The sequence below is a fragment of the Chiloscyllium plagiosum genome, chromosome 6 (assembly GCF_004010195.1).
Source record: "Chiloscyllium plagiosum isolate BGI_BamShark_2017 chromosome 6, ASM401019v2, whole genome shotgun sequence".
NCBI classification, from domain to species: Eukaryota; Metazoa; Chordata; class Chondrichthyes; order Orectolobiformes; family Hemiscylliidae; genus Chiloscyllium; species Chiloscyllium plagiosum.
The window spans coordinates 51,820,171-51,830,468 of record NC_057715.1 but is presented as its reverse complement, the minus strand read 5'-3'; the positions used below and the strand labels follow the sequence as shown (position 1 = coordinate 51,830,468).

Sequence of the window (10,298 nt, the reverse complement as noted above, 5' to 3'; positions counted from 1 at the left end):
CCCCACTCCATCCCATCATCACTACGTATACCAATCTTTTCCTAGCTACAATCCATTCTGAAGAAGAATCACTGACCCAAAACTCAGCTTTCTCTTCACAGATGCTGTCGGACCTGCTAAGTTTTTCCACCAATTTTATTTTTGTGGCAGTGACCTCTTGCTGTTCTTGATCATGATGTGTAATCATTATCAAAGTCTGGTTCACTAATACATCACATAGAAAACACTAACAATAACCTTTGCGTCCAATTGACTCCAAAGTTAGTGAAAAATTTCTTAACATAATGAACTCCTTTAAAATGAAAATCAACACCGTAACATTAAACAATACAAATCTTTTAATGAAAAATGACCAAAAACCCTGTCATATTCCTCAAAAGAGGGAATATTTTAAAGTTGTTTAACTGTGTTTATTGGAGAATGGAAAATAATATAGACATAGAAGAGAGAAGCAGGGTTAGGCCGTTTGACCCTTCAAACCTGCTCCACCATTCAATATAATCATAGCTAATAATCAAACTCAGTACCTTAACCCTGCCCTCCCCTTATATCCCTTGATCCTTTTAACCTCAAGAACCGGATCTACCTCCTTGAAAACACAATCCTTTAGTCTCAATTAGTTTCTGTGTTACTGAATTCCACAGGATCACCATTTGCTGCGTGAAGAATTTTCTCCTTATCCCAGCCCTAGAAAGTTTATCCCTTTTCTGTAAACTATGACACCTGTTTCTGAACTCCCCACCATTAGGAACATTCTTCCTGCCTCTAACCTGTCTAATCCTGTTAAAATTTTATAGGCTTTTACATGATTCTCCCCTTAGTCTTGTAAACTTTAGTGAATACAATGCTAACTGACTCAATCGCTCCATGTATATCAGTTCTGCCAGCCCCGGAATCAGTTTGATAAACTTTGGCTACTCTCCCTCTATAGCAAGAACATCCTTCTTCAGATAAGGAAACCAAAACTGCGCACAACGTTCGAGGTGTAGCCTCAGAAATGCCTGTATAATTGAGTAAGGCAGCCTATTTTAAGTACCCAAATCCCCTTGCTATGAAGGCCAGCATTCAGTTTGCCATCTTTACTGCCTGCTGCTCCTGCACAGTCTCAGCGACTGATGCACAGGGCACCTGGGTCTCATTGAGCATTCCCTTCTTTAAATTACAGCCATTCACATAATAATCTGCCTTCCTATTTTTATTACCAAAGTGAATAACCATTTTTTTTTCCACATTAAACTGCATCTGCATGCATTTGCCCACCCAAAGTAATGATTGTAATCAAAGTGTAGTTCTGAGATTGGGTAATGGCATTGATTATAGGTATACATAGAAGTTACTATTATAGCAAGTTTATTTGCCAAATATATTTGCACAGTTGTCATTAAAATTAATTAAACATATGTTTCACTTGGACAGTTTTAATTGTCTGTATTATGCCTAATTAAAATCTAGAGATGAGAAGTAATAGTGCGCACTTTTCCAGGTTTAAAGAAGCATGACCTACAACTTCACTGAATACGTTTCCTAACTGGGAGTACATAACCTGCTTTCTGTGTTTGTTGCTAATAGAATTGGGAAATTATTTCAAACCTATTTCCTTGAGAAATAAATCAAAGAAATACCAGTTCTGTTTTTTTTGGCATCTGCTCCACTAAAAACTCAATTTTGTTACAGTAATGGAGGAGATCTTAGTGCTATTGAATAGGATAAAGATGGAGAGGAAATGTTTAAGAAAAACGGTCAGTCCTAGTAGCACAACAGTTACCCAGTTCAATGCAACTATTTACTGAGGAAGTAGGGCTGGAAGCTTTGATTACAATTTAACTGCTTAAATGTGAGTGTTACGTCACAGAGGACTGGAGGATTGCAAACGTTCCATCCCTGTTTAAAAGTGAGAGGAGAATAAATTCAGCAACTGCAGACCAGTAAGTCCAGCATCAATGAGACTCAGAGGTATTAATCTGGAAGAAAATTGATTGACACTTGGAGAGGTATGGGCTAATAAATGAGCACCAGAGTGGATTTATAGAGTCATAGAACATAGAACGTTATAGCACAGTACAGGCCTTTATCCCTCGATGATGCACCAACCTGTGAAAATAATCTGATGCCCATCTAACCTACCCCATTCCATTATTATCCATGTGTATGCCCAATGGTCATTTAAAAGCCCTTAACATTGGCGAGTCTACTACTGTTGCAGGCAGGCCGTTCTACGCTCCGACTACTCTCTGAGTGAAGAAATTACCCCAATATCTCTCCTAAATCTATCACCCCTCAATTTAAAGCTATGTCCCCTCATGTTAGCCTTCACCATCCAAGGAAAAAGGCTCTCACTGTCCACCCTAATCTAACCCTCTGATTATCTTGTACGTCTCGGTTAAGTCATCTCTCAACCTTCTTCTCTCCAATGAAAACAGCCTCAGTTCCCTCAGCCTTTCCTCATAAGCCCTTTCTTCCATACCAGACAAAATCCTAGTAAATCTCCTCTGAACCCTTTCCAGTGCTTTCACATCCTTCCTATGTGCAGTTCTGGTCACTTCATTGTAATACTCCAGGTGAGGCCTTACCAGTGTCTTGTACAGCTGAAGCATGACCTCGTGGCTCCGGAACTCCATTCCCCTACCAATAAACACCAACACACCATATGCCTTCTTAACAATCCTATCCGCCTGGGTGGCAACGTTCAAGGATTATGTACCAGGACACAGATCTCTCTGTTCATCTACATTGCCAAGAATTTTGTCATTAACCCAGCACTCTGCATTCATGTTACTTCTTCCAAAGTGAATGACCTCTCACTTTTCTGCATTAAACTCCATTTTCCACTTCTCAGCCCAGCTCTGCATATTATCTATATCCCTCTGTGGTCCACCACATCCTTCGGCACTATCTACAACTCTGCCTACCTTAGTATCATCAGCAAATTTACTAACCCATTCTTCTATGCCCACATCCAGATCTTTTATAAAAATGACAAACAGCAGTGGCCCCAAAACAGATCCTTGTGGCACAAAACTGGTAACTAATCTCCAGGATGAACATTTCCCATCAACCATCACCTTCTGTCTTGTTTCAACTAGCCAATTTCTGGTCCAAACCATTAAATCACATTCAGTCCTGAAACTCCATATTTTGTGCAATAGCTTACCATGTGGAACCTTATCAAACACCTTACTGAAGTCCACATACACCACATCAACCACTTAACCTTCATCCACCTGTTTTATCACCATCTCGAAGAACTCAATAAGGTTAGTGAGGCACGACCTACCCTTCACAAAACCATGTTAACTATCCCTAATCAAATTATTCCTTTCCAGATGATTATATATCCTATCTCTTAACGTTTTTCAGCACTTTACCCACAACCAAAATAAGGCTCACTGGTCTGTAATTACCAGAGTTGTCCCGACTCTCCTTAAACAAGGGAACAACATGAGCTTTCCACCAGTCTTCAGGCACTACACTGTCAACAATGATGACACAAAGATCAAAGCCAAAGGCTCTGCAATCTCCTTCCTGGCTTCCCAGAGATTCCAAGGACAAATGCCATCCAGCCGAGGGGTCGTCTCTATTTTCAGATCTTCCAAAATTGCTAAAACCTCCTCTTTGTCAACTGCAATTCCATCTAATTTTGTAGCCTGGTATCTCTGTATTCTCACTAACATTGCTCTTTTCCAATGTGAATCTTGACAAAAAGTATTCATTAAGCACTCCTCCTATGTCCTCAGATTCCACACACAACTTTCCACTACTTTCTTTCATTGGCCCTAATACTACTCTAGTCATTCTTTCATTCCTGATATATACCTATAGAAGGCTTTAGGGTTTTCCTCGAACCTACCTGCCAAAAACATCTCATGACCCCTTCTGGGTCATCTTAGCCATAGAGATGTATAGCACAGGAACAGATCCTTTGGTCCAACTTGTCCGTGTCGACCAGATATTCTAACCTAATCTTGCCCCGTTTGCCAGAACTTGGCCCATATCCCTCTAAACTCTTCCTATTCATATACCCATCTAGATGCCTTTTAAATTGTACTAGCCTCCATCACTTCCTCTAGCAGCTCATTCCATACACACACTGCATGAAAAGGTTGCCCCTTAGTTCCTTTTTATATCTTTCCCCTCTCACCCTAAACCTATGCCCCCCTAGTTCTGGACTCCCCCACCCCAGGGAAAAGACTTTGTCTATTTATCCTATCCATGCCCCTCATTACTTATAAACCTCTATAACGTCACCCCTCTGCCTGTTACGTTCCAGGGAAAACAGCCCCAACCTATACAGCCTCTCCCAAAAGCTCAAATCCTCCAAACCTGGCAACATCCTTGTAAATCTCTGAATCCTTTCAAGTTTCACGACATCCTTCCAAAAGGAAGGAGACCAGAATTGCATGCAATATTCCAAACGTGGCCTAACCAATGCCCTGCCCAGCCAGTTAACTGCAAATTAAGTTCCATGAACGTAATGAAGTTTTTTGATGAAATAACAGTATGTAATTTCAGAAGGAATGTGACAGTGTCACAGAACAGGCCTGTCACCATAATTAAATGGGATTAATTAAATGGGATCCAGTGGGATTTAATGGATTGCGATGTCATAGATACAAACTTGGCTGGGGGATAGAAAACTGGAAATGACGCACATTGTTATGCAGATATCAGTATTAGGACCCCTGATACTTTTGGTATATATTAATGATCTGAATATTGGTATACTCTCAATATTTTCAAAATTTGCATGTTAAGCCTATTTGTAAATGAAGTAAGCAGTAAAAGTGGATGGTGACAGACTTAAGGACTTAGAGAGTTAAAATGAGCAGAAACATAGCAGATGAAACTTAATGCAGAGAATTAAAAATTAATAGATTTTACTCAGAAGAATGAGGAGAGGCAAAATCAGTTATCCAGTAGTATTTTAAAGGAGATAGAGGAATAGAAAGGTGGAGTTGTGGGGATGCAGACTTTGAATGCAGCAAGTTGGTTTAGAGGCCTTGAAATATGCATTTCAGATCCTTTGATTAAATGGGGGAACAATTAATCACCACTACTGGTTGGAAATTGAAATTCGTTTGGTTATAGAATAAGACTATGCTAATTATTACTCGAGCGCCAGGGATGAATTTTCCCAGGAGTTCCCATTGAATTGAATGAATCAATAGTGCAATTGAAGAATTATAGAAAAATGTGACAAATGCAACAATATCTTAAATCTTCACCTGTTATGACAAGGTCAAACCAATTGCCCTTTCATTGGTATTGCATTATCTCTAATATCTCTGGCATGTTCACCCCACTATTGTTAACATTATAAATTTAAAAAAATTGAATACAGTAGACATTCAAATACTACTTCAATACTATTAAATCTGATGTCATTTTACAAACTCCTGCTTTGCTGTTATGTGTTGTGATATATTCTAAAATTAACTTGAGTTCAAAATTGAGTTTAATAAATGTTAATCTTAATGTCAAAATTTTCATTGTTATGGACCTTTCAGATAGAATATCTGTTGCCTTTACAACAATGGAACTCATTTGCTGACATGATACTTACTTTTGCTTGTTTTGTTTTCATTAATCTTTAATGCTCAGATTAAGGCAGTGGACAATGGAAGGCCACAAAAGTCTTCTACTGCACGTTTGCATATTGAATGGATTAAGAAACCGGAACCATCTCCCATCCCTCTTAGTTTTGATGAACCATTTTACAACTTTACAGTGATGGAAAGTGACAGAGTGAATGAAATTGTTGGTGTGGTCACAGTTCTACCAAGTAACATACCTCTTTGGTTTGATATAATAGGTAAGTTTGCTTGTGAGTGTTCTTAGTCCCAATTTGTCACATTGAGTCCCATTTTAAAACAAGGCCTTTTATTTTAACATTACTCTTTTGAGCACTAAGTTTTCTTGCAATGTTTTGAACCATGAATCTTTTCTTTAAAAATACTAACCATGAAATTTGTGATCAGTTGTAAAATTGTAGCAATGTTGTGAAAGCAAATGCAAACAAGATCTGAGAAACATTTTTCATTCAAAAGGCATCAACAATATCAATTTTGAACTTCAAAGGCTGTGTATTTTTGCAACCAGGTAGCTTGAGTCTGGACCTTTCCTGACTACTTCCACCAATTTGATTTAAAGTGGTCAGGGTTATGTGACTCCAAAAGCAGATTCTAGACACTCATGGGATCGAGCAAGTGGTTCCAGTTGTGATTTAATCGTGCCCTCTAACCTTCATCCTTTAGATTCCCTTTCCTCTCTCTGCCCTCTTCTCTCGTACTTATCCTGTCGATATAATGGGCAGTTGTCGTGTCTGCGGAATCATTTTCCGCAGTTCCAGTTACGCGTGGTTTATCGAGGCCCAAACATATTACAGGGAACATTCTGGGACCGGAAAGCTGCCAGGAAGGTGAATTTCCCATTTAAATGAATGGATTTTGTTCCTATTCACTATTTTGGGCTTCCACAGTAGGTCTCGGAACATATCCTCAGTGGGTGTGCGGGGACTACTGTATGACCCTTTCATGACCAATCAACCACGCACTATGTGCATAACCAATGAGCTATATGACAACAATGGCAAGTGTGGAACTGCTGAGGAAATTTAAATTAAAAATATTCTTTGAGAGAAAAATATTGTCAGGATTTCCACCTGTTCTCATTATGCTTGTTTGGCTGAGAGCCCTGACTAATAAAAGCATGAGCTCAGTAAGAATTCCATTTTGACATGCAAAGTGACTGGTTGAAATCTTTGTGTAATTGCAATAGGGATAGAAAACTGGAAATGACGCACATTGTTATGCAGATATCAGTATTAGGACCCCTGATACTTTTGGTATATATTAATGATCTGAATATTGGTATACTCTCAATATTTTCAAAATTTGCATGTTAAGCCTATTTGTAAATGAAGTAAGCAGTAAAAGTGGATGGTGACAGACTTAAGGACTTAGAGAGTTAAAATGAGCAGAAACATAGCAGATGAAACTTAATGCAGAGAATTAAAAATTAATAGATTTTACTCAGAAGAATGAGGAGAGGCAAAATCAGTTATCCAGTAGTATTTTAAAGGAGATAGAGGAATAGAAAGGTGGAGTTGTGGGGATGCAGACTTTGAATGCAGCAAGTTGGTTTAGAGGCCTTGAAATATGCATTTCAGATCCTTTGATTAAATGGGGGAACAATTAATCACCACTACTGGTTGGAAATTGAAATTCGTTTGGTTATAGAATAAGACTATGCTAATTATTACTCGAGCGCCAGGGATGAATTTTCCCAGGAGTTCCCATTGAATTGAATGAATCAATAGTGCAATTGAAGAATTATAGAAAAATGTGACAAATGCAACAATATCCTAAATCTTCACCTGTTATGACAAGGTCAAACCAATTGCCCTTTCATTGGTATTGCATTATCTCTAATATCTCTGGCATGTTCACCCCACTATTGTTAACATTATAAATTTAAAAAACTGAATACAGTAGATATTCAAATACTACTTCAATACTATTAAATCTGATGTCATTTTACAAACTCCTGCTTTGCTGTTATGTGTTGTGATATGTTCTAAAATTAACTTGAGTTCAAAATTGAGTTTAATAAATGTTAATCTTAATGTCAAAATTTTCATTGTTATGGACCTTTCAGATAGAATATCTGTTGCCTTTACAACAATGGAATTCATTTGCTGACATGATACTTACTTTTGCTTGTTTTGTTTTCATTAATCTTTAATGCTCAGATTAAGGCAGTGGACAATGGAAGGCCACAAAAGTCTTCTACTGCACGTTTGCATATTGAATGGATTAAGAAACCGGAACCATCTCCCATCCCTCTTAGTTTTGATGAACCATTTTACAACTTTACAGTGATGGAAAGTGACAGAGTGAATGAAATTGTTGGTGTGGTCACAGTTCTACCAAGTAACATACCTCTTTGGTTTGATATAATAGGTAAGTTTGCTTGTGAGTGTTCTTAGTCCCAATTTGTCACATTGAGTCCCATTTTAAAACAAGGCCTTTTATTTTAACATTACTCTTTTGAGCACTAAGTTTTCTTGCAATGTTTTGAACCATGAATCTTTTCTTTAAAAATACTAACCATGAAATTTGTGATCAGTTGTAAAATTGTAGCAATGTTGTGAAAGCAAATGCAAACAAGATCTGAGAAACATTTTTCATTCAAAAGGCATCAACAATATCAATTTTGAACTTCAAAGGCTGTGTATTTTTGCAACCAGGTAGCTTGAGTCTGGACCTTTCCTGACTACTTCCACCAATTTGATTTAAAGTGGTCAGGGTTATGTGACTCCAAAAGCAGATTCTAGACACTCATGGGATCGAGCAAGTGGTTCCAGTTGTGATTTAATCGTGCCCTCTAACCTTCATCCTTTAGATTCCCTTTCCTCTCTCTGCCCTCTTCTCTCGTACTTATCCTGTCGATATAATGGGCAGTTGTCGTGTCTGCGGAATCATTTTCCGCAGTTCCAGTTACGCATGGTTTATCGAGGCCCAAACATATTACAGGGAACATTCTGGGACCAGAAAGCTGCCAGGAAGGTGAATTTCCCATTTAAATGAATGGATTTTGTTCCTATTCACTATTTTTGGCTTCCACAGTAGGTCTCGGAACATATCCTCAGTGGGTGTGCGGGGACTACTGTATGACCCTTTCATGACCAATCAACCACGCACTATGTGCATAACCAATGAGCTATATGACAACAATGGCAAGTGTGGAACTGCTGAGGAAATTTAAATTAAAAATATTCTTTGAGAGAAAAATATTGTCAGGATTTCCACCTGTTCTCATTATGCTTGTTTGGCTGAGAGCCCTGACTAATAAAAGCATGAGCTCAGTAAGAATTCCATTTTGACTTGCAAAGTGAATGGTTGAAATCTTTGTGTAATTGCAATAAGTTCTTTCTGTTACCTGTTTTGTCAAAGTCTCAATATTAATTTGCACTAGATTAAAAGACATGCTGTTCTTGAAGCCTTTGTTATTTACAGTTTCATACAGTCTCTACAATGTGGAAAGAGGCCATTCAGCCCAACAAGTCTGCACCAATCATCCAAAAGAGCATCCCACCCAGACCCAACCTCTTACCTGATCCCCATAACCCTGTAAATACCATGGCTAAACCATTTAGCCCACTTATCACTGGGCACTAAAGTCAATTTAGTGTGGCCAGTGCATCTAAGCTGCAAATCTTTGGATTGTGGGAGGAAACCAGAACGTTCGGCGAAAACCAATGCAGATGCAGTCCATCTTCAGACAGACAGTCACCCAAGGCTGGAATTGAACCTGGGGATCCGTGGTGCTAACCACTGAGACATGACTGACATTTTCATGTGGTTGTAGGAGCAATAGATACTTTTTTTTTAATTGAATATTTTCGAATGGGTGATATTTGTTTATTCTGCAGTTCACCAAATACTATTTTTATAGTTTCATAATAAGTGAATGGACATGGTAGAGACTGAAATTTGCATTGGGGTTTATGGCAAGAGTATGAGGGGCCATGGGGAATAAAGAACAAAGAAAATTTACAGCCCAGGAACATGCCCTTTGGCCCTCCAAGCCTGAGCCGATCAAAATCTACTGTCTAAATCTGTCGGTCAATTCCTAAGCATTTGTATCCCTCTACTCCCCAACTACTCATGCATCTGTGCAGACACATCTTAAATGAATCTACTGTGCCTGCCTCTACTACCTCTGCTGGCAATGCGTTCCAGACGCCCACCACCCTCTGTGTGAAGTACTTGCCGCGTGTATCCCCCTTAAACTTTTCACCTCTCACCTTGAAAGCGTGACCTCTCGTTATTGAATCCTTCACCCTGGGGAAAAAGCTTGTCTCTATCCACCCTGGCTACACCCTTCATGACCTTGTCAACCTCAATCAGGTCCCCCCCCAATCTTCTTTTTCCTAATGAAAACAAACCTAACCTACTCAACCTCTCTTCATAACTAGCACCTTCCATACAAGGCAACATCCTCAAAAACCTTCTCCACACCCTCTCCAAAGCATCCACATTCTTTTGGTAATGTGGCGACCAGAGCTGTACACAGTATTTTAAATGCGGCCGAACTGGCTTGTACAGTTTTAACATGACTTGCCAGCTCTTATACTCAATACCCTGTCCAATGAAGGCAAGCATACTATATGCCTTCTTGACCACTCTATCCACCTGTGCAGCAACCTTCAGGGTACAATGGACCTGCACTCCCAGATCTCTCTGCCCATCAACTTTTCCCAAGGCTCTTCCATTCATTGTATAATTCGCTCTAGAATT

At 39.0% G+C, this 10,298-nt stretch overlaps 1 protein-coding gene across 12 annotated transcripts in view; it reads left to right on the top strand.

Annotated features, from left to right (window-relative positions):
• The window catches only part of LOC122550578 (protocadherin Fat 3-like), a 794,139-nt gene that overhangs the window by 557,691 nt on the left and 226,150 nt on the right, over window positions 1-10,298 (top strand). For 11 of the 12 annotated variants that reach the window (XM_043691532.1, XM_043691531.1, XM_043691530.1 and 8 more), the window contains one exon: window positions 5,599-5,809. In XM_043691532.1, coding sequence (XP_043547467.1) covers window positions 5,599-5,809 — 211 coding nt within the window. Of the gene's footprint in view, window positions 1-5,598; window positions 5,879-10,298 lie in introns of those variants that run through there. The other variant, XM_043691533.1, reaches the window with a different exon arrangement.